A 25,192-nucleotide genomic window follows, 5' to 3' on the forward strand; every position below is an offset into this window, starting at 1 on the left:
TGATCACAAGATAAAAGCGAGTGCACACAAAGGAGATATGAGGATAGGTAAGACACCTGAAAAACTAGATAGCATTTGTTACCCTCAATGCAGAGAAACTAAAGCAGATACCTTAAAAGCAACTGAGGCCAACAGGAGAAGGGAACCAGGAACTAGAGAAAAGGTTAGATCAAAAAGAATTAACCTAGAAGGTAACACACATGCACAGGAAATCAATGTGAGTCAACTCCCTGTATAACTATCCTTATCTCAACTAGCAAAAACCCTGTTCCTTCCTATTATTGCTTATAGTCTCTCTTCAACAAAATTAGAGATAAGGGCAAAACAGTTTCTGCCGGGTATCGAAGGGGTGGGGGGGACAGGGAGGGGGTGGAGTGGGTGGTAAGGGAGAGGGTGGGGGCAGGGGGGAGAAATGACCCGAACATTGTATGCACATATGAATAATAAAAAAATTTAAATTTAAAAAAAAAAGAAAAAAATTCATCATATCATTCAGTTGTATCTTAACTGAACTTAAAAGCTTATTCTACCATAAAGGACTAGTTTACTCTAAGAGTTCCTGCTTCTTACACTAAATTTAGTTTTACATCTAAAACATTAAAAGCTTATACCAATCTATGTAGAATGTGTACACTCCTAACTGAAAGACTCAACCATTAAAAGCTTATACCAATCTATGTAGAATGTGTACACTCCTAACTGAAAGACTCAACCATTCATACATTAACAATACAATGTAACTGCTAAGCACTGACTGAAGGCTGAAACAGTGGCATTAGAAAGCAAGCAATAAAACCTACGGCATTGGGCTGCTGATTCACTCTTTTATCTTCTAGATCCTTGAATTTTGAACGAAAAGAAACCATTTTCTCTTGAAGTTCTGGCGTACATAGTTCATACACATCCAACATAAGAGGAAATTTAACATCCTATTTACAAACCAAAAAGAAAAAAATGTGTAGAGACTGACAGATTATTATTTAAAGCATCTATCACATTTCAAAGTGAAGTTGAAGATAAAACCTGCGAAAATCATGTGGAACACTGCAGTTGAAAACCTCCTCAGACTTACTCTCAATAATGACCTGCTTCTAACTTGCTCAAGAATTTTTCAAATACATTTTTCCATTAACTATTCTACCCATAAAACTGACCACAGAGAAGGTACTAAAATTCATCTGATAGAAACAGCAATTCAGAAATTCAACTTGTAAACATTTGTTTAAATATGAGACAGTTACACAAAAACAATACTATACAGCCCAATAACTTATATTAATAAATTAAACACTAATAGACAAACAATATTTATTCTAATATAAATCTAAGATCGTAAGAAAATGTGTTAAGAATTTCATCTTAAGAGGCTGTAGACTTAAATGCCTCTCCCAATGACCAGGAATTCCATGAGCACACAGCTCAATATGAATGGTTAAATCATAAGGCTGGCTCCTAAATCAAGGAGTCACCACCATTTAAGTACTCTTCAGGCTCCAGTGATTTAATTCTTGTCACCTGAAAGAAACTACATAAAACATAACGTAGTGTGCTTGACAGCCTACTTTTTTCTTCACTCCCATCAAAACCTACTGAATCAGTATCTCTGAAATAAAGGATGCGGTAGTATTTCTAAGGAGTGCAAATGATCTATCAGAATTATTTATGAATCCTTAGAAAAATATAAGATCTTGGATACCACCTAGCCCTAGCCTTAATCAGATGTTTGGGGCTGGAGGGAGGAGCCACAAATGTGTATAATTAAAAATAAAAAGGACAATAGATAATTCCAATACACTCTCCTGGTTAAGAACCACCTGTCTAATCTGGGCATGGCAATGGATGCCTGTAATCCCAGTACTCAGGCAGTTGAGGCAGAAGGATTGAGTCTGAGTTCCAGGCCAGCCTGGATTACATAGGAAGAGAACTTGTCTCAAAAAAAACACACTGTAATGTTAATGACTACTCTAAATACTTAAAAGAAAGCTTGACTATCTCCAAAGGAAATAAGCTTATTATAATGGTTACCTTCAAAGAATTATATTTCATATACAAACTGAAATTCATTACTAACCTTAAGAACTTTGGCATTTACAGATTCCTTTTCTTTATAAAAAAATCGAACCATCTGAATGGTTAAGTAAGCAGGTAGCCGACTGATCTTCGACTAAGGAGAGAAAATGGGAAAAAATCTTTTACATCCAAATACCAGAGTTATTACATGGTGATAAAAACAAAGCCTGGGTAAAATTCATTCACTGGAAATTTTTCAAACAGTTTCAAGAAGAAATGTACAACTTACAGATTTGATGTATAAAGCATTTCTTTGCAACGTTGGCGACTGTTTGGTGATCTCTTCCTGGAGTCGCTAAAAGGGCACAAAACAGATAACCAAATATCAGTTTTAAAAAGACTTTTTCTGCAACATAGAAATACTCCTCTAATGTCTTAAAAAAAAAAAAACACTAAATAGATAGCATATAAAGGCATCAAATAATCTGTTCTACTAGGAACTCCTCTCAGTATAATCTTTGAAATTTTTCAGTTATGAACCAACTGTTGATCAGATTCAGAGAAATGATACTGTGTTTTACACAGTAACAAAGCCTCTGTCATTCCTCTTTTATGGATTATCAGAATACTCATATTAGAGGAAAATTAAGGGAATGTAGAAAACCTTTTTCCATATGTTTTACGTATAAAAGACTTCAAGCAACCGTCAAGTTATTTCTAAATCTGAAAAACTACATCACAAAAAAAAGCTCTGTTAATATAACTAATGTGAGGAAATCATTAGCCACTCTACAAATCCTGACCACCTTTCTACTTCCTACAATCTACTTTTCCCCTCTGGGCATCATTTGTTAAAGATGCTAATAAAATCTACATTATAGCGTGTTGTCTAAAGTACAAGAGTGAGTACATGTAGAAAACATCAGAAACTATTTGCCATATAGTCTGTATTCAATAAACATTAGCTACTATTTCTAATGTTATATATAAAAAGTGAGCATTACTAAAACAAAGAAATCTAAATGAAAAGAACTTACTGTTTATGCTTAAGTTTGTAACACTGGTATAATTAAGTTTGATTTTCTTAAAAAAAACAAAGTACCAATCACATTATAACAGGAATCACTGGGGAGCTTTAATATTTAACCAAGTTTATTCAGCAGCAAAGAAGAAACATGGAGAAAAATGATGCAACAATAATCAGAACAAATAATGATAAAACACTTAAAAATTACATTATTTTTACTTCGATTTTATTTCTCTAAGACAGGGTCTCACTATGTAGCCCAGGGTGGCCTCAAACTTGTGATCCTCCTGCCTCAGCCTCCTGAGTGCTTGGATTATCATACTAAAAATGTTAAAATTCATAAAGAAAATAAATACAACCCAGGAATACATGTTTTTCAATCAAGTATAGCTGAAGCCAGGCTTAGGTTCATCAACACTGAACTTACAGCCAACAAAATCATACATAACTCATGCCCAAATGAAGCATTGTCTAGTCTTGTAAGGCACATCACAGCCCGCCTGCTCTTACGAATACTATATTGCTTGAGGAACATTCTAAACACTGAATCCACCCACAAAAAGCAAAACATGAGAAACAGGGTACCAAAATTTCTGTACAAAAGACACTTGTACCCAATATGTGCACTAAAAGACACAGCATTTTCTTGTTTGACCTCATCTGGGACCATGTATGTCAGCCTACACAAAATCTGTGCTGCTCTGCAATATGTCTGCAAATGACCATTAAAACACAGTGAATACTATCTTTGGGTTGACAAATTTTAGCAAATAGGTGTATTCACAAATATGGACTCCACAAATGTTAAGTCAGCCACTATGGTTCTTACCAATTTAAGTCCTGTAAAAAGATACTTGACTTCCTGATTGATAAAACAGCTAAGCTGAAGCTGATTTTCCTTTCCTTTGGTGACTTCTTCTTCTTCAGATTCTGTACATTTCATGCTTTGCAAAATAAAATAAGGAATGCCAACAGATACTTGATTTGTTATATAATCTTGAATATAATGAGTTATCCTAATGCTATTAAATAATTAATTGGTATTTAAAACACTGTCTCCCAATAAAGATTTATATTCATTTGCCTATCAACAACTCTATAAACAAGTAATGAATATGTGCTTAAGTTAAACTGCAATAAACTCTAAAAAAATACAAGGTGGTATTTAGTATTATCTTAAATAGTCTTAATAACCATTAAGAGAATAGAAATTGTCTTTAGATTTCTAACCATAACCCAGAAAATGATTCCTTGAGTTCATCTTTTATGAATTAGATGAATTCCAAATACAGAATTTAATTAATACTTTGTTTCATACAATTCAAAATTCTCTATGAGATAAATGAGTAAGGCGGACTCCGCTATAGATGTTCTTAGGAAAAAAGCAAGGGCCCTGTTTCCAAGATAATCAGATCAAACAAGGACTAGAGGCATGGCTTAAACAGTAGAGCCATAAGTAGTTCAAACATCAATATTGCCAAAAGTCAAAAAACTTCTGATGAATTTTTCTTCTCCACCCATCATAACAATCAGCCAACTATGCTACCTATGTCAATACTTTTTTTTTTTGCAGTACCGGGGCTTGAACTCAGGGCCATCACCTTGAGCCACTCCACCAGCCCTACTTATTTGCCCAGGCTGGCTTTGAACCACCATCCTCCTGACCTCTGCCTCCTGAGTAGCTAGGATTACAAGTGTGAGCCACCAGCGCCTGGCTAATACTTCTTATAAATTATGAATATAGTCTATACAAATCTTGGCTCATAAGGATACGTAGTTTCAAATTCAAGACCAAAGAATTGATCAATTAGGCTTTTCTTTTTAGAAGGTGTCACTGCTGATGCAGATGAAGAATCTGTCTGCAAAAGTAAAAGGAAATTAAAATTCTAGTTTTACTTTATATAGATATTAATGAATGTTTTAACACAAGCCTGTTTAGTAATACATATCAAGATTTTTTAAAATGTAGTCCCTTTCTGTAAAATCCTTCCATGATTCAAAAACATTACCAAAGATTACACATGCTCAGCAATAGCAATAAATTATATTTAATGAATACCACACTAAATTAAATATCAACTGCAAGTTATCAAATTCCAACTACAGTGGGAGCACATAAAGTATTAAAATACACATCTGCCTCAAGATGAATTTATTTCAAGTCTTTGGGGCACGAAAACAAAAACCATCACCACCAACAAAAAAATGATATAATGAAAGTCTGTAAAGTCAAAAATACATGTTAATTACCTCTTTAACAGAATCATCCTCTATGGCTTCCAATTTCTGCTGCAATACTCTCATCATCTGTATCCAACATTCATTAGCATCCTATAATTTAAAACATGACACAGAGTGAAATCCTTCCAAAATAATTATCATTTCCTTAGGGGGGAAGAGAGGTTTTCTTCTTTCAAAATATTCAGTCAAAGTAAGTATTATAAGACCTTCGAAAATAATGAAGAATTCCAGAATAGGTATCATGCAACAGATATTGAGCTCCTACTTGTTTTACACTGTTCTAGACATTTGAAATACATAGCAAAAAAAAATAATAAAGACAGTCCCAATGGAGAATACAGACATATAAAAATACAAATTCCTCATTAACTTCTTATCCAGGCTGGTCTCAAACTTTGATCCTCCCAATCTCTAACTCCTGAGTAGCTCTGAATACAGGCATGAGCCACCACCAGAGCCCCCTATTATACATTTTTAAGAGGACACTGGTACCTGTGTAGAGAAATACTGCCAAGGAGCAAAAGCAGCAGCAACATCATCAGTCAACAGAGAAATACCCCAATTTAGTCAAGAGATCATAGTGGTATGAACAACAGGAGACTGATATTTGCATTCCCAGTAAGTATATTAAGTGTAAGAAACTTAAATTTCACACTTAATGGAATGAAAAAACCCTCTCCCTGATTACCTGTTGAAGATATTGTCCTTGTTCACCCTTCTCCGCAAACTGTGGGAAAGCCATGTGCAAAAACTGCAGTAGAATAATAGGTGGAATACTAGAAGAAGTTTTATCCATGGAATCAAACAAATCTCTAAGGGCTTAAAAACAAAATAAACATTGCCTTAGAAAAACACTGATGTATTTAATACATGTTACTATAAATTCTTTATTCTTAAATTGGGAAAAAAATAAAATAAAAACACAACTTAAATTTTTTTCTCTTCTCTCTTTTTTTTGAGCCCCGGCTGGCCTGAAACTCACAACCCTCCTTTCTCAGCCTGAATGCTGGGATTACAGGCATGAAACACCATAATCAACCTGCTTTAAGTATATTTATCTTTACCAATTGTTGGACTGCTAATAAGAAAAAGAAAATAAACATCTTTACTCTTAACTCATTAGATGACCTTATGACAGCTACAAACAGCTATAAACTTCTGAACCCTGCTTCTTTCTTTCTTCTTGTCAGCCTTTGTCTTCCAAAACAAGCAGGTTGTATTGATTCAATACCATAAACACACAATCTGTCTAGGGACTAAACAGGCTATCATCACTGCTCTGCCATTCTGCCAGTATCAGACCATGAGGTAATCCAACTTACATTCCTTTAAACCTATAGCTGACTCCCATCTACTGAACGCCTGGATATTGAAATTTGGCTCCTTAAAGACACTTCCTGACTCCACTGAACAGCTAAGAACAAAAAGAATTTACCTTCTTTAAAACATTTCCCTCTTTATTCCTTCCCACCAACATTACATTTATTGTCATGGACTCAGCTGGGTTTTCAGAATTCAGAATACCTTTCCTCTGCTGACTTCCTGGCTATCACCGAACCTGAGTTTTTTCTTTCTTTTTTATTTTTTTACTTTTTTTATTTTTTATTTTTGTAGATACTGATGTTTGAACTCAGGGCCTTATCCTTGCTAGGCAGACATTCTACTACTTGAGCCATTCCTCTAGTCCTTTTTGCTTTCAGTATCTTTCCAATAGGATCTCGCTTTTATGCCAAGGCTGGCCTGGACAGTAATCCTCCAATTTATGCTCAGGCATGCACCATCACACCCAACTTTTTATTGATCCAGATGGGGTTTTACTAACTTTTTGCTCAGCCTGACCTACAACCATGATCCTCCCAATATTACAGATGTGAGCCACCTCATGGGGCTCACACCTTACTCTTATTATATGTGCGGCCAAACTCTTATTGAGATTTGTATGTTATATCTTATGGTGACTTGCATTATTTTGTAAATACCTAATACATGAAATGTCATCTTTCATAATACAGACTGAAACCCAGCAAATATGGTCTGGTGGCACCAAGCAGGAGCTCAATAAAATGTTCCACAGTAGAAAAACTGAACATAACATTTAAGCACTATTTTTAGAAGCAAGATTAAAATTTGAGAATCTCTACCAAGCCCATTATGTTGAAATAAAAAACCTACATACTTTTTTTATGGCAATACTGGATGTGGTTTGTACTCAGGGCCTCATGCTTACTAACAGACAGACACTCTACTACTTGAGCAACATCACCAACCCTAAAAATCTAAATTTTGATAATACTGTGAAGTACACACTGCTCAAAAGAAAACCCAGATGATTTAATTTTTAGTATATCCCATCAACCCAGCATCTCAAAGGTATTTCATTAGTCTGAATGAAAAAGGTGAAGAAATATAGTTTAGATTAAAAGTCATGAGACATCATAGCAACTGGATTCAGAAGAGGGAAAAAAACTTTTAACGAGCAATAGTTAAACAAGTGGCAAAATCCAAATAATGTCTGTATTTTAAACTAGTGTTAAATCCCCAGATTTTGAAAATTGGTAATTACCAACGCACAATGAATATTAAGGAAAAAAAGATATGTCTGGCACCTTATTCTAAAAATGGTTCAGAAGATAGTAATCTCATGTGTTAGAGAGAAACGAAAAACCAAATATGACAAAAAGTAGTGAATTCATGTAATTTTTCTATAAATTTAAATGTCAAAAAGTTAAAAAAAAGCAAAAATGTAAACAATAGTATTTTTCACACAAAATACATAAGCCTCTTCCTACATGTTGCTTAAGTTCTGGGTTACTCCTAGACACACAAACTATCAAATAAACTACTTATGAATGATCATATTTTTTCATTAAAAACTTCATTTCACAAAAAAATCTACTTTCATGAAAAAGGTAATCTAACTCTAAAGGATACAAAGAAACCTACTACTTATATACTAAAAATTAATGGCTCATCACCATAGTGGGATACTACCTTGCATCCCTAGGAAGGCTATAGTAAAAAAGATAAATAACACTAAGGGTTAGCAAGGATGTGGAGACATCCTAACTCTCACACATTCCTGGAGATGTAAGATGGTAGAATGCCTTTCAGGAATAATCTGGCAGTGTCCCCAGAAGACTAAGTATGAATTTACCACATAACCCAGCCAATTCTACTCCTAGATACATACCCAAGAGAAATGAAAACATATCCACACAAAGTTTAGTAAGAGGTCATGCTTTAGTCACTAGGTTCAATCCCCAGCATCACAAAAGCATACTTATACATATATGTGTATGTATTTCTCCTCATACATATCACTTTTTACACTAATAATCATTAAGACATTTTTTTGAGGGAGTGATAGTGAGGTTTGATCTCAGGGCCTCAAGCTTGCTAGGCAGGTGCTCTACCACTTGAGCCACTCCACCAGCCCTTTCTTCCATTAGGTATTTTCAAGATAGCGTCTCTTGAACTATTTGCCCAGCTGGCTTTAAACTATGATCCTCCTGATCTCTACCTCCAGAGTAGCTAGGATTACAGGTGTGCGCTACCAGCACCTGGCTACTAAGACTTTTATAATGATAGCGTCAACACCAATAAAACCTACTTCTGGCTATTCCCAAAGTCATTCCAAAGATATATCTAATAAGAAACTGAAAACAAAACTATAATCCAAACAATTCAAGGTTTTTTTCTTTCTTTCTTTTAAAGCAAGGTCTTGGTATATAGCCCAAGCTGGACTCCACCTTGAGATCCTCAAGCCTCAGCCTCCTGAATGCTGGGATTACAGTATGGACCATGCCCAGCTTCCAAAGATTATTTTTCAAAAAATATATATATATATCACTGGTTTATAATGTGGATAGGTCCCAACTTATTTAACATGTAAGCATAAAAGTAGTCCAATCTTAATGAGGTAATGTAAAAAAAAAAATTTGTAAACTGAAAAGGTATTAAACAAATTATGGGTGAAAACAACATTTACTGAATATTATAATTTCTCTCCAAATATAGTCTAATTAACATACTGACCTGCAGTAATATACTGTGCTGAAGCCATTTCCCCTGAAGCTCTCAAGGCACCTGCATACCTAGGAACATCAAGACAGTATCAAGTAACAGAATTAAATCCATCCTGAAACTAAAATGGGAAAAACTCAAGTTAAAAGAACTTATATATTAAGACACCCTCAACTGTAAGTTTCTCAAAGTATTTTTTCTCTTCTGTTTTTTGCTCATTTAAGCATTATGTGAATTTAGAAAAGAATGTTTAAATTAAAAAATCATATACCTACACTCAACCATAACTTCCTGTATAACATTAAACAAGTCATAGATTTCAAATCAGCTTGCTAATCTATAGTAAAGTAATGGGTTTCTACTAAAGGATTTCTAAATTCACTTTCAGCTTTATGATGCTCAGTAAATTTACAACAATACAGAGAACCAGTCATCTAAAGGAAAAAATCAACCACAGTCCTCACTGACACAGTATCTTATGACAAAGGATTTGTCATTCATGACAAATATTGAGGAAGGAGGGACACTGTATATTCACTATGATTAAAACTAAACTTACATACTACACATCCACTGGAGTGACTAAAATGAAAAAGACTCATGAAACTCAACACCAACACTGGCAAGAATGCACCACCAGAACTACTAAGACAGTCAAAAACAAGAAGGAATCTCAACTTCTTGCTGAGAAATAAAAGCCAAGCCAAAAATAAAGGGCTTACTGTATGATTCCATTTATCTTAAGATCCAGAATGTATGAACTAATATGAAATCAGAATTCACTGAGGTGGTTAGAGGGGATAAGGATTAACTGAGAAAAACTATAAGAAAACATTCTGGAATGATGGAAATGTTCTATACTTTTATAGGATTAAAGAACATTTACATTTGTCAAAACCAATCAAATCCAGGGCTAGGAACATAGCTCAGTGACAGAGGGCTTGTCTACTAACATGTGCAATCCCCAGGGCCTAAGAAAAACAAACAAATAAGAAAAGCAGCCAGGCACAGGTGGCTCATGGCTGCATTCCTAGCAACTCAAGAGGCAAAGATCAAGATTGTGGTTCGAAGCTAGCCAGAGCAAATAGCTCACAAGACCCCATCTCAAAAAAAACCAAACACAGAAAAGGGCTAGTGGAGTGGCTCAAGGTGTAGGCCCTGAGTTCAAGTCCCAGTACTGAAAAAAAAAATACCCAACACAAAAAAGGGCTGGTGGAGTAACCTAAGTGGTAAAGATCTGTCTAGCAAGCACCAGGCCCTGAGTTCAAATTCTAATTCCAACAATGACAACAAAAAAAAACTGTGCTACAAACATACTGTCAACAAAGTGAAATAAGTCACAGAAAAAATATGGAAAATTATCTCAAAAGTCTGGTATTTAGAATATATTTAAAAACCACAACTGAATAAAATAAGGCAAATAACCCAATTAAAACACAAAGGATTTAAACAGACATTTCCAAAACACATACAAATGGCCAATAAGCACATGAAAAGATGCTCAACATCATCAGACATCAGGAAAACATAAATGAGGTTAACAATGAGATGCTACTCAACACCCTTTAGATGGCTATACTCAAAGATAATAACAAGTACTGGTACAAAGGTAAAGAAATTAGAACCCTCTTTTACACTGTTTGTGAAAATGTAAAATGATACAGCTACTTGAGAACCAGTTTATGAGTTCCTCAAGATGTTAAACAGGGTTACCATATGACTGAGCAATCCTAGGTACATAACCAAGGGACAAGAATACAATCAGACAGGGCTGGAGGTATGGTTCAAGCAACAGAGAGAGTACTTGCTTACAAGCACAATGCCCTGAATTCAAATTCTAGCACTGCTAAAAAAAAAACTGTCCACCCAAACTCTGTTCACGAATGTTCATAGCAGCATTATTCCTAATAACCAAAAGTTGGCACAATCCAAATGCCCATCAACAGAGCAAAGGGATAAACAAAACTTTGTACACGTATACACTGAAATATTGAAAGCGAAATAAATGTCATACAAAAATGAACCCTGAAATTACTACAAAAGTGAATAAAATCACAAGAAGACTACACGTCATGATTTCATTTATAAAAAATGCCCCAGATGGATAAACATATAAGACAGAAAGTAAATAAATGTCTGCCTAGGACTGAACGTGGATGAAAACAGAAGTGACTGCCAATGAGTAAGAAGTTTCTTTTTGTTGGATACAGGAGGTATTCAAATATTAAAACTGGTAATAGTTGCAAAACCTTGTGAATATAATAAAAACCACTCAACACTTTAAAAGGGTGAATTGGCATGATCAAAGAGTGTCTCAATAAAGATGCTAAAAAAGCAAAAACAATACTACTCACCCAAATGTTAACTTCCTTTACACAACGATTTAAACTATTTCTCTTAAGTCTTACCTTTTAAGGGCATCTTTGAGTTCCGGCACAGAACGAATACACTGAACTGTAGCATTCATATAACAAGTGTTACCAAGGTTTGTCAATCCACATGGTAATTCCATCTGTTTAAAAAAAAAAAAGTTAACTCATTTATAAAATGATGTGGCATATATAATCACTAAAGTTCATACTATACAGTCAGTAGCCATTTACCAGCCCCTACCAATTTATATTCTACCTTCACCCTAAAGTAAATGTTTCATCTTCCAGAACAAAACATTTTTACTTGCAGCATGCTGGCAATAATTCTGTCTTAGTTTACTTCTTGAAAATAAGCTGGCAGAGTGGCTCAAGTGGGACAGAGCCTACATAGCAAGCATGAGGCCTGGAGATCAAATCTCAGTATCACCCAAAAAGAAAAAAAAAAAAGAGAACAAGGGGTATCAGTCCAGTCCTGATATTTTTGGAGGCTTTTTAGGAGACTAGTGTAGCAAAATATGCATAGAAAGACATCAAAACACCCCCCAAAACAAACAACAACAACAAAATGAATAAACTGGGCATGGTGATGCACACCTTTAATCCCAGCATTCAAGGCTAAGCAGAGGATCACGAATTCAAGATCAGCCCAGGTTACACAGTGAAACCCTGTGTTATAAAAAACAAAAAGAATTAAACCATATGCATGCTAGGTCTTAAAAAAAAAACTGGACACCTGTATTGGCCAGTTCTAAACTGATTTTGCATTCACATTCAGGACAGAAGCTGGGATATAGTTTAGTGTTACAGTACTTGCCTAGCATGCTCAAAGCCCTCTCTCACACCATAGGGGGAAAAAAAAGATCATCGGGATATTTAACATGGAAGATTTGAAGAATTTAAATATCCCAGCATTTAAACTACTTTGATCCTCTTTTCTCATAAAATATCAGCAAACACTTCAACATTGCTATCAGACAGACACATATTTATTAGATATTATATTTGCATATTTGTGCATGCATCTTATAACCACCTCATCTATAAGATAATGTTAATTCCAGTCCTTAAAAGTACAAGCTTCAAAAATACAATAATGAACTTTGTACTGGTTAAATATACATTAAGCCTAAGTAAATTCACTTAGAATTTATAACAGCAATAATAAAGTGAACAATACTAAAAAAAAAGAAATCCCACTTTTATGATTAAGCGACTATAGAAGAACTCTCTTAAACTAATTTCAAAAATAATAAAAGATGCACATTAAAAAATATATACCTTGAAATTAATGATTAGGTCATTAATATTACCTTGGTATTTGATTAAATTAAAATATATGCTACTTTCTGAAAGACATCTTAATAATTGTCCTCTAAAGAATAGGGAGCAAACATAAAATCTGGTATGTCTTACAGCAGATGCTAATTGCTCTTCTGTCATGTCTTCTACAAAGACAGTTTTAGCTGAAGGTTCTTCAGGAAGAGCATCTGCTGAGCCCATCATTAGCAGAGTCATTCCCTGTTATTTAAAAAAATTCATGAAAATCTTAAAAGTTGACAATGTTTATGTTCCAATGAAGAAGAGAAACACAAAAGAACATATATTACATGATTCTACAGGCCACAAAAGTTAAGTCCACAGAAAAAAGACTCATGGTTACCTAGGGCTGAGGGTGGGAAGAAGTGGCTTTTAAAAGCCCTGAGTTTCTTTCTGGGGTAAGAGTAATGTTCTAAAATTAGATTGTGATGAAAATTACACAACTCTGTAAATATACTACAAAAAATCATTGAATTGTTAAAAAAATTAAAAAGTACCGGGGTGGCTTCTTGGGCCAGAGTTCACCTATTTATCAGCAAAGGAGCACATGGGAACTTCTAAAAGTAATGAAACTTCTAAATCTTGATTGTGATGGTGGTTACATGACTGTTTAAAATCATCCAAATTCATGAAACTTTATACCAGATATAGGTAAGTTTCACCCCATATAAATTATACCTAAATAAAGTTCAGGGAAAAAACAAATATGACCATAAAATAATGATAATGTTTACAGTCTTAGAAGGGAAGGAATTCCTCAAATTGTCATTAATATTTAGCAGCATCTTTTCTCCCCTTAACAAACTAAAAATGATAAGATCCTCACACCTATAATCCCAGTTAGTCAGGACGCAGAGATCAGGATTGTCGGTCCAGGGCAGCCCAGACAAAATCCCATCTCAACAAACAAACACAACAGCTGGGCATCATAGCATATGCCTGTTATCCCAGCTACACAGAAGCATAAACAGGAAGACTGTGGTCTAGTCTGGTCAAGACAAAAATGCAAATTCTTATCTCAAAAATAACCAAAGCAAAAAGGATTGGAGGCATGGGCTCAAGTGACAGAATACCTGACTAGTAAGCACGAGGCCTAAATTCAAACCCCAATACCAAAAAAAAAAAAGCAAAAACAAACAAATAATCCAATTAAAAAGTAGGTAAAAACTATAAACCTGTAAGTAGAAGCAGAATAAACATAAAGAAACCCCCCACAAAGCACTTCATGATTAAATTAATAGAAATCAGAGCCAGGCACCAATGGCTCACACCTATAATCCTAGCTTCTCAGGAGGCAGAGATCAGAAGGATCACAGTTCGAGCCCAGCCTGGGCAGAGTTGAGACCCTATCTCAAAAATACCTAACACACACAAAAAGAGGACTGGTAGAGTGGCGCAAGTGGTAGAGCACCTGCCTAGCAAGTGTGAGGTCTGGAGTTCAAATCCCAGTACTGTCAAAAAAAAAATTACCAATAGAGAAAATCTCAAAAGAATTCAGAGAAAAGACATTACATGCAAAGGAACACAAATAAGACTAAAAAGAACTAGGCAAGTCAGAAGACAATGGAGAAACAATAGCCAAACTAAGCAATCAGTTTAGGTGCACATCAACAGATAATGAAGAAAATGTGGTATATACAATGAGAAAAGAATAAAGCAGGTACTAGTGGTTCACACTTGTAATCCTAGCTACTTGAGAGGCTGAGATTGGTAGGATCTCAGTTCCAGGCCAGCCCATGGGGGTTTGTAAGAACCCACTCAGACGGAAAAAAAGCTGGATGTGGTGGCACAGGTCTATCATCCCAGTTAATGTAAGAAGCATATAATAGGAGGATCATAGACTGGGGATGTAGCTCAGTGATTTAGTGTTTGCCTAAATCCCTAATAACACACACACACACACACACACACACACACACACACACACACACACGAGGATCATGGTCCAGGTCACCAGGCCAGACTGGTCAAAAAGTAACCAGAGTAAAAACCAAAATGGCCAGAGTAAAAAGGTCTGGAGGAATGCCTATCAAGTATGAAGCCCTGAGCTGAAATCCCCAGCACTGCCCAAAAAAAAAAAAAAAAAAAGAAAGAAAGAAAGAAACAATGTCATTTGAACAAAAGGACATAAACATAAAAGGGGGATTATGGTGGGGGAACCAGCAGGAAAGGAGAGGAGGAAAAGAGAGTATAATGGGGGATAAAAATGGTAGAAGTACACAGTATACATGTACGAAAATATAATAAAAACTACTAAATTAAAAAAAAAAAAAAAACAGAAAGGAAGCCGGGCACCAGTGGCTCATGCCTGTAATCCTAGCCACTCAGGTGGCAGAGATCAGGAGGATTTCGGTTCAAAGCCAGCCCAGGCAAATAGTTCAGCGAGACCCTATCTTGAAAAACCCTTCAAAAATAGGGCTGGTAGAGTGGCTCAAGGTGAAGGCACTAGGTTCAAGCCCCAGTACCACAGGAAAAAAAAAAAAAACACACCAGAAAGAAGGTGTATAGGGGGAATAAGAGAGTAATAAAGTGGGAGATTATAATCAAAGTACATTATTTGCACATATGGAAATTTCACAATGAAAACCCTCACTTTTAAAATTAATACAAAAAATAGCACTATGATAGTTGTACAATTAATATGCACTAATAAAAAACATGGTAAGATGAGTGAGGTGGCCAAGTGGTTCATGTCTGCAATTCTAGCTACTTGAGAGGATCAAGGTTCCAGGCCAGCTTGAGCAGAGTTTGAGAGACCCCCATCTCCAAAATAACCAGAGCAAAATGGACTGGAGGTATGGCTCAAGTAATAGAGTGCCTGCTTTGCAAGTGCAAACTCCTGAGTTCAAACCCCAGTCCCACCAAAAAAAGAAAAAAAGATGGTCGTTACAAACCAAAACACATTGATTGTAAGGAACATAAATGACCTAAGTGCACCAATTAAAATGTAGAGATTGTCAGACTGAATAAAAAAGCAACACTGAACTACATGCTTGCTAGGTACAGTCTAATTTGACTCTGTTGTCAAATAAAATTCAATATCATTTTAGTAGTCTGAAATTTACTGATGCTTGTTCCATGGCCAGTGTATTTGTTCAATGTCTTGTATGCACTTGAAAACACTATGTAGTCTGTGGTTCTGTAAAGCACTCCCTAAATGGTATATTGGTTTATAGAGTTCAAGTCCTGTATATCCTACTTATTTTTTATCATGTTCAAATCTCTAATATAATTATGGATTTGATTATTTCTTCTGTCAATTCTATCATTTTTTTGCTTCATATATTTTGAAGTTATACTATTAGGTATAGATATATGTAGGACTGTAATGTCTTGGTGAACTGAACTTATATCATTATGAAACATTCTTTATCTCTGGTATTATTACTTGTTCTGAGATATACTTTGATTTTAATATAACCACTCCATATTTTTAAAAAATTATTGTATTTACCACTTTCCATCATTTGCTTTTAAGCCATCTGTTTCTTTATATTTAAAATGAATTTCTTTTTTTTGGTGGTGATACTGGGATTTGAACTCAGGGCCTCATATTTGCTAGGCAGGTGCTCTACCACTTGAGCCACTCTGCCAGCCCTACTTTGTGTTGGGTATTTTTGAGGTATGGTCTGTTGAACCACCTGCAGATAAAATTACTACATACATTGAAAACTTACTGCAATCTGCCAAAAAAAAAAAATACTAGAACTATCAAGTAAATTACTTATAAGGTCATAAGATGAAAATAAACTTAGGGGGAAAAAATCAATTATAGTTTTATATTCTAGCCATAAAAACTGGAAAACAGATTTTTAAAAATCATTTTCAACAGCAAAGCACTATTAAGTTCTAGGAATCTAAAAAAAATGCAAGATCTCTATACTAAAACATTATAACTCGGATAAAACAAAATAAAGACCTAAATAAAATAGAAAGTATACCATATTCAAGGACATTCAATAAAGATATTCATTCTCCTCAAATTGACCTACAGAATTCTATGTAATTTCAAACAAAACCCCACAAGTCAATTTGTAGAAATTCACAGATTAATTCTAAAATTATAGGTAGGTGCAAAGGAGCTAAAATATTCTTGAAAAAGGAGAAAAAGTTGAAGAACTTACACTACCTTATTTCAAGACTTATTATAAAGTTTTAGTAAGCAAGACCACATGGTACTAGGATAACTTTAATCAACAGATTCAATGAAGTAAGAGCTCAAAAACAGACCTACTTATTTTCAAAACTTAGACGAAATCAATGGAAAAAAGAAATTATTGAGTAGATGATGCTAGAACAAGTTATGCAAAAAAGTCATTTGAAATATATTTTGATTCAATAATTAAGTTACCATAAGTGTTCTTAATACTTACATTTTTAATTTTGATGTTTCCCCAATCATCATCCTGTTTCAAATACAAACAAAAAAAAGTAACCATTCTACAAATGTACTAAATGTTAAGCTATCTCAAAATAAAATTAATTCTTTTTGCAGATTTATTCAAAATTACTGTAATCAAGATAATATGTTTTTTAAAAAACACATGCAAGACTGGGGGCATAGCTCAAGTGGTAAGAGTGCCTGCCTAGCAAGTTCGAGACCCTGAGCTCTAACCCCAGTACCACAAAAACAAGTAACAACAAAAATGCAGTTCTAAAGCTAGAAAATGTACCAACTGCTTAAATCACATAAGGTAGCATAATCTAAGACAGTAAGCTTGGCATCACCAAGTACTAAAAGCATGCTTAACATACTTAGCAATGACAGATCCTAATTTTTTGCAAGTTTGGAAACAGAAGAGCTAATTAGTAACTAGCTTACATGACAAGAATGAAGAGTAACTTATGAAATAAGGTCTAAGTAACTAAGGTGACTATATAACTCATCATTGAACCAGGAGACTCTTAATACAAGTGATTAAAGATTATACCAGGAGAGTAGACCATACTGCCCAAGGCAAACAAACTCTTAACAGTATCTGCATATGCACAAATATTTCTGAAGTCCTAAATTTCACATCTACGAAGCAATTAACAAATACTTTCACTTCAATGTGTTAAATAAGAATCAAGATCTTTTTATATATGATCCATCACTGGTCCAGACATACTTTAACTTACTACAGCTAAGCTCTTTCCTTCATAGGATAAAGCCCATTCCATATTACTCCTTTCTCTTTCCCTTTTTGTGGTGCTTGGGGATCAAACCCAAGGCTTCGTGTATGCTACACAAGTACTCTACCACCACTGAGCTATACCCACAGCCCACTCCTTTCTTTTGACAGAAGATACCAAGTACTCAATAAGCTTGTCTTCACTTCCCTTCTTTGGTGTCACTAATCATCTCTCTGGACACTGCTTTAAAATGGAACAGTAACTTTCTACAGGCCATTCAAATTTAAGGGCTATTACTGTTAATCTTAAGATATAATAAACCACTCAGAATACTTATTTAAGCCTCTTTGATGCTCAGTTTTCTCATTTATAAAATACAGATAACATAAAGTAAAACACACATACACACATACATGAAAAGCCAGCACAGGAAGTATTCAATAAAAGTTAACTATTATACTAGTCAGGTTCATTTGATTGCATTTTTCTGCAATTCTCCGCAATATGCCACCAGTACATAGCTCAGCACAAACTAGGTTATGAAGTTCACAAAAAGCCAAAGGTTCATACTGTAATTTGGGAGGTAATCAACATGTGTTTTAATGCCCAGCAGGGGTATTATGCTAGTCTTTATGCAGGATAGCTAGTCTTTATCTTTGAAATTAACTACTGTAATTTAGCATTTCATAGCAAACCCTTCATGGAAATAATTTTTAAACTCTCCTTATATAGTATTAAAATAGTAATAGAAAAAAAATCTTCTCATCTTTTCTTGTGGCCTTTATAACAAAGTTGATGAAGTTGACTCTTTAACTGGGGAGGCAGTATGATCATTCCAAAGGAACTAAGGAAAAATTAGACTGCCTCTCTTAAAACAAAAGTTATTTCTACCATCAAGATAGGAGTAAATAGTGATTACTCTTAAAAGAAAGGGGCTCTTCTTTAATGTGTAGAATATACAAAAGGACAAAGAAAAAAAATTGTAAGTTTCCCAGTATTTCAGAACCAGGGCTTTGGTAAAGATGTTGAAGTTCTTAGAATTTCGACATTCAAATGCATGTACAAAACTATATTTTGTATTATTTTTAAAAATTTACCTGTATTGTTGCATAGTCTAACAAAATTTTCTATTCCAATAACATAAAATTACTAATGAAACAAAATAAAATTAATAGTTTTAATATATCTTCACAGGAAAAAAATTCAACATTACAGATAATTATAAAGTGTTCCACTTCCCTGGTACCAAGAGATATAACTGAAAAATAAAATTTTAAATGAATCTTTTATAATATTGTATTTTGATATAGGTACAATGTTCCTCCCATACACAATATGAATTCAGGACAGTTTTAACTGCAGTTTAACCAGTTTTAACCACTATCTACTCTCAGCAAACAAAAAATACTTTAAATGCTACATTAACACTAAGCATATTTCCTATTTTTAACTACTTTCATTAATTATATAATAGTACATAATAAAAATCTGGACTAATTTTACCTTCAATGTTCCTCCTTTCACCATAACTTTTTGTCTGGCCGGCTGTACTCCAGTCAATGCAAAAAGCTGAGCCTTGAATACCATTGGAGGTTCATCAGTATTCAATTCTACACCTTCAAATTTCTCCTTTCCCCATTTTACAGTAACTGCAAACAAAACCAGAAATTCTTCTCACTTGTAAAATAAGACTTCAGATTTAGAAAAGACTTAAGAATCACCTACTGTGCCCTTCATCTTTTTATGCCCTATGTCCTATGTATCTTTTAATGTCTACTTAGGGCTGGGGGCATGGCTCAACTGGTAGAACACTTGCCTAGCCTGTGCAAAGCCCTGTGTTCTATTTCCAGTAACAAAAAAAAGTCTACCTATTCAAGAATGAGGTCACGTACAGTAGCTCAAGCCTAATCCTAGCTACTTGGAAGGCAGCGATCAGGAGGATCACACTTTGACATCAGCCTTAGCAAGACCCCATTCCAACCAATAAAAGTCGGGCACTTTGGTGTGTACCTGTTATCCCAGCTACATGAGAAACAAAATAGAAGTCCAGGCCAGCAGGGCATAAATTCAAGGTTCTATTTCAAAAACAACCAAATCAAAAAGGGCACCTACCTAGCAAGCAAGGCACAGTTCTTCAAAAAAAAAAAAAAGAAAGAAATATAGAAGTCTCGGTTCAGTTATTAGGATAGCTATTTTTTTAATTGTCTGTTTCAGTTTTTTATTGTTTTTCTGCTTTTGTTTTTTGTTTTGTTTTGTTTTTGTTTTGAGCTGGCAATCCTCCTGCTTTATCCTGCCAAGTGCTAGAATTACCGGTGTGTGTTACACCACGTCTGACAAGAAAACAAAACAAAACAAAAAAGTGTTTAGAAACAGATAATAACAAGTGTTGGTTAGGATGTGGAGAAACTGGAACTGCTGGTGAGAACATAAACTGGCAGCTGCTATGAGACATAGTATGGCATTTCCTCAAAGAATTAAACGTAGAATTACCATATTTAACTCTACCCAGAAGTACTGAATGCAGAAATTCAAACATACGTATAAAGTCATGTTCAGAGCCACATTATTCATAATAAACAACTGGGAATGTTATTCAGCCTTAAGAAGACAATTCTTATGTACAATACATGATGAATATTGGGAACATTATGTGAAATGAGATAAGCCAGTCACAAAAGACAAATACTGTATGATTCCATTTATATGAGGAATCCAGAGTAGTCAAATTCATAGAGACAAAGAGAATGCTTGTTGCCAGCACCTAGGATAAGCAGAAATGAAGAGTTTTGTTTAGTGGGTACAGTTTGTTTGAGAACATGAAAAAGTTATGGAGACAGATGGTAGTGATGGTTGTACAAAAACGTGAGTATAATTAATGACACAGAACTGTATGCTTGAAATGGTTAAGACAGTGCCATGTGCTGTGGCATGTTCCTGTAGTCCCAGCTAGCTAGTCAGGAAGCTGAAGCAAGAGGATCACGTGAGCCCAGGAGTTCAAGCCAGCCTAGGCAACACAGCCAGACCCTATCTCAAAAAAAAGGTTAAGATAGTAAATTTTGTTACATATATTTTACCACGATTAAAAAAAAAAAACCTTGGGCTGGTGGAGTGGCTCAAGTGGTAGAGTGCCTGCCTAGCAAGAATGACACCCAGTGCAGCAAAAAAAAAAAAATCTCGCCAGGTGCTGGTGGCTCACACCTGCAGAAAGATCAAGAAGCAGAGATCAGGAGGATCTTATTTCAAAGGAGTCATGGGCAAATAGTTCACGAGACACTATCTCAAAAATATCGAAAAAACTCATCATAAAAAAAAAAAAAAAAAGGCTGTTGGAATGGCTCAAGCGGCAAGAGCGCCTTGAGTTCAAACCCGTGTCACTAAAATCAAAACAAAACAAAAAACTCAATCAGGACCAGGTGCAATCTGGGCAAAAAGTTAGTGAGACCCACATCTCAACAAACAAGCCAGGTATGGTGGTGAACCCCTGTGATTCTAACTACACAGGAAGCATATGTTCAGGCTGGTCGCAGGCACAAAAGAAAAACCCTACCTCAAAAATAACTAAACAAAAAGGGCTGAAGGCACGGCTCAGCTGGTAGAGCACCTAGCTAGCAGATAAGCCCTGAGTTCAAACCCCAGCACTCCCCACCCCTACAAAAAAAAAAAGAAAAAAATCTCAGTCAGCCTCAAAATAGATTAACTTTTGAAATATGCAAATAATAACAAGCATAAGGATATACATTGTTTCCAGTGAAAACTTGCTTTTCAAAGATAAGAATCTCAAAACTAATAGTTGTTTCATGTTCAACTTCTGAAATCAGAATTTGAAAACCTGACCCTGACTCCAAATCCCAACTTTATCACCAGTTCAATGAATGCAATGAGCACTGATTTAATGACAAGCATTAGGGAGACTCTAGGAACTTACAGTCTAGTAAGAAAGAAACGAAGGGATGGAGGAATGCTATAATAATTAACAATATAATTAGTATACAGGCTACAGGAACACAGAGGAATGCTTCTTCGTGATCATGGTATCTCCCCTGCCAGGTAAGTATGAGGAATGCTTCTTGAGGAAGGATTTCTTGAGGGGCTGGGGATATTAAGTTAGTCTCACTATGTAGCCCAGGCTAACCTGAAATTCAGGAGCCTCCTGTCTCAGCCTCCTAGGTGCTAGGATTACAGACATGTGCACCCAACTAGGAATGTGTAACCCTGAAAGGTTTCCATAAAGACCACTTGGTCTAGTTTGAATAGTAAATCGCTCCAGCAGCAACAGAGAAAATGGATTGGAAGGTGGCACAACTGTAATCACTAAGACAGAAACATATGACAATAGGATCTCGGAATATACCTCAGTGGTAGACTGCCTGCTTGGCAACGCCCTGAGTTTGATCTCCAACACCAAGAAAAAAATGTTTTAAAGAAAAAGATGATAATAGTACAAACTAAAGATGATATAGGACTAAATCAAAACAGTATTAGAGAGCTGGAGGAGTGGCTCAAGTGGCAGAGCAACTGCCTAGCAAGAGTGAAGCAATGGGTTCAACCAGTAAACCATGAAAAAAATAAATAAATAACAGTACTAGAAATAAAGGAGAGGAACCTATCAGAAACTTATTTAGCTGTATCACTATGGATGAGTTACTTAAACTTCTTATCCATAAAAGGGGAATCATAACAGCAGCAAAGAATTATGGTAAAAATTAAAATATGCATAAAAACATATAAAAAATGTAAAATGTATAAAACCCTTGCTCTTTGTCAGGCACACAGTAGGTGTTCAATAATCTTTATTGCATTTAACCATTTATGATCTGGATAGTTTTCTACTAAAATTTATGAAACAGTACTTAAAATGCCCTCTTTAACATAAGGCTTTTTTGCTGACCCTGAAAACACTGATTCTCAATATGGAGATGTCCAAGGAAGGGTTCTTGGGATCTACTGTAGGACTCTCATTTTGGGGATAAGGAAACGATCTTATTAAATATTTAAGAAAATATTTAAGCTAAAACTTTGGCAACTGGTGGCTTTTTGTGTGTGGGAACAAAGAAAGGTTGGTTTTGTACTTGTGTGAAGTTACCACTGTCTTTAAGTATCAGCAGATAGCCTTTTTTCATCAGCATTACTCGAGGCCCCCTCAGTTCTGCTTTGCATTAACAGAATATTCCAAGAACCATTCTACCGCTAATTGCTACAGCTTTAGAAAGGGGTTAGGCAATCATTAAAGCACTGGATTTAAGATTCTAGCCTATGGCTGGGATTGTGTCTCAAGTAGTACAGTGCCTGCCTATCGAGCACAAGGCCCTGCATTCAAACCCAAGCTCCACCACCAAGAACAAAAAATAAATTAAAAAAATATTCGGGGGGTGAGGGAGGTGGCCCAAACAATTGTACACACAAGTAGTAAATGTAAAACCGATAAAAGAAAAAAATTCTAGACCATCAAGAATCCACTTTGAGATTAAATATTACTCTTTTGATTCATATTCTTTGGAAATGAATCTTCAACAAAAGAATCATGACAAAGAGGCATGGTCAATGAATCACAAATCCACAGCCAATTGGGGTCACTGCACAATTTTAGGTGCCATTTTGAATAAGACTGGGAAACAGTGAAGTACATTAACTAAGTAAAAATGTGATTCCTGGCCAGTACCTTGGATAGCCATAAAGTAAATGATCCCTGTCAAATGCCAAAAAAATGACACCGGCGGATACTTCTCAAAGCTAACACTATGCTACGGATAAAAAAGTCCAAGATGAAATGAAAACGAAGGTTTGCAACCTGCCTCTGGACAGACAGAACTGAAGCTGGTATAAACGGGGGAGTAGAGCCAAAGGCAGCAGAGAGTGAGCGAGGAGGAAAGGGAAACTGAGGAGGGCTGTCCCAAGGCCGGGTCCCTCCATCCATCCCTATGCTTCTTCCGGGCTCCCTTCCACGGTTCCCATCCACAAGCCAAGAGCAGTCGCACATCACTCTAGCCGGGTCTCCTCCGGAGCCCCAGGACACACCCTCACCTTTCCCAGCACACTGAAACAGCGACAGAAACTATTCTGCAGAGTCACGACTCCCCATCTCCACCCACCGGCGGCCCCGCGAGAAAGCGTCCCTCCACCCCGCCAGGAATCTAGGGTGCCAGGCCGATCCTCGCGCCGCCGCCACCCCGCGCCCCGTACCTGGGCCCGCGCCCGGCGCGCGCCGCTGCAGGCCTGACCTACGCGGAGGCCTAGCGGCGGCCGGGAAACCAAAACCAAGGCAAGGAGGGAGCTCACCAGAGTACAGTGGCATGGCGGGTCGCGAGGGGCCGGCGGCGGAGCAGGAGGCTAGCCTGGCACGGGCGGCGAAGGAAGAGGGTCCAGAAGAAGACTGGTGGTAGTGGCGGCCGAGGCGAACGCGCGGCAGTGGAGGTGGCGGCGGCTCCGGTGCGACGAGTCTCATTCAAACCGGCCACTGCCGATGACGCAGCACCGCGCAGCTCACCCGCTGAGCCACTGCAGGGAAGAAGCTCGGCGCGACGGGCAGGGGCGGGGCCTGGGAGGTGGCGAGAGGAGGGGAGGCAAGGAAAGGGGCGGGCGGAATGGGTAGGAGGCGGGTCCTGAAGGGTGGGGAGGGTGGGGCAGGCGGGACAGGAATGGGTGGGGCAAGGCGAGGGAGGGAGTGGGGGGGGGGGCTGCTGACGCGCTGCCCGATTGGTCGGAGTAGATGAGCGCTTGCGCATTACACGCCTGCCCTCTAGCGCAGCGGACCGCATGTTTATAGCGCGCCCCCGCCCGGCCTCTGACGGAATGGCAACTTGGAAAATGATTTCCACCTTTTTCATAAAACGGTGGGTCAGTAAAACCGGAACACTTTCTTCCTTCTTGTTAACGTATCCAGTAGAAGAGCTGGGAGTGGAAAGCCTAGCTCTCTGTATCATATTTATTGAGGGGACTAAAATTCTATTGAACACCGGAAGTAAGTACGTAAAATTAGTGATTATAAACCCAGATCTATTTTGAATCCCAGCTGTTACGCCAGCTGTATGATCTCTGAGCCTCAGTTTCTTTATCTACAAACTGGAGGTAAGAGTACCTACATCATAGA

The 25,192-nt window shown here is 36.5% G+C and overlaps 1 protein-coding gene across 2 annotated transcripts in view; it reads right to left on the reverse strand.

The window, feature by feature from the left end:
- Positions 1–24,609, reverse strand: part of Usp14 (ubiquitin specific peptidase 14) — a 36,555-nt gene extending 11,946 nt beyond the window's left edge. The window contains exons 1-13 of one of the 2 annotated variants that reach the window (XM_020169082.2): positions 24,382–24,609; positions 19,609–19,754; positions 17,364–17,396; positions 13,087–13,191; positions 11,710–11,813; positions 9,314–9,372; positions 5,967–6,097; positions 5,288–5,368; positions 4,811–4,896; positions 3,867–3,981; positions 2,300–2,365; positions 2,072–2,164; positions 801–929 (exon numbers count right to left, since the gene is read on the reverse strand). In XM_020169082.2, the coding sequence (XP_020024671.1) occupies positions 801–929; positions 2,072–2,164; positions 2,300–2,365; positions 3,867–3,981; positions 4,811–4,896; positions 5,288–5,368; positions 5,967–6,097; positions 9,314–9,372; positions 11,710–11,813; positions 13,087–13,191; positions 17,364–17,396; positions 19,609–19,754; positions 24,382–24,547 (1,314 nt within the window). In that variant the 5' untranslated portion in view covers positions 24,548–24,609. The remainder of the gene's footprint in view (positions 1–800; positions 930–2,071; positions 2,165–2,299; positions 2,366–3,866; positions 3,982–4,810; positions 4,897–5,287; positions 5,369–5,966; positions 6,098–9,313; positions 9,373–11,709; positions 11,814–13,086; positions 13,192–17,363; positions 17,397–19,608; positions 19,755–24,381) is intronic. The other variant, XM_074070131.1, reaches the window with a different exon arrangement.
- Positions 24,610–25,192: the final 583 nt, after the last annotated feature.

The sequence above is a fragment of the Castor canadensis genome, chromosome 4 (assembly GCF_047511655.1).
Source record: "Castor canadensis chromosome 4, mCasCan1.hap1v2, whole genome shotgun sequence".
Taxonomy (NCBI): domain Eukaryota; kingdom Metazoa; phylum Chordata; class Mammalia; order Rodentia; family Castoridae; genus Castor; species Castor canadensis.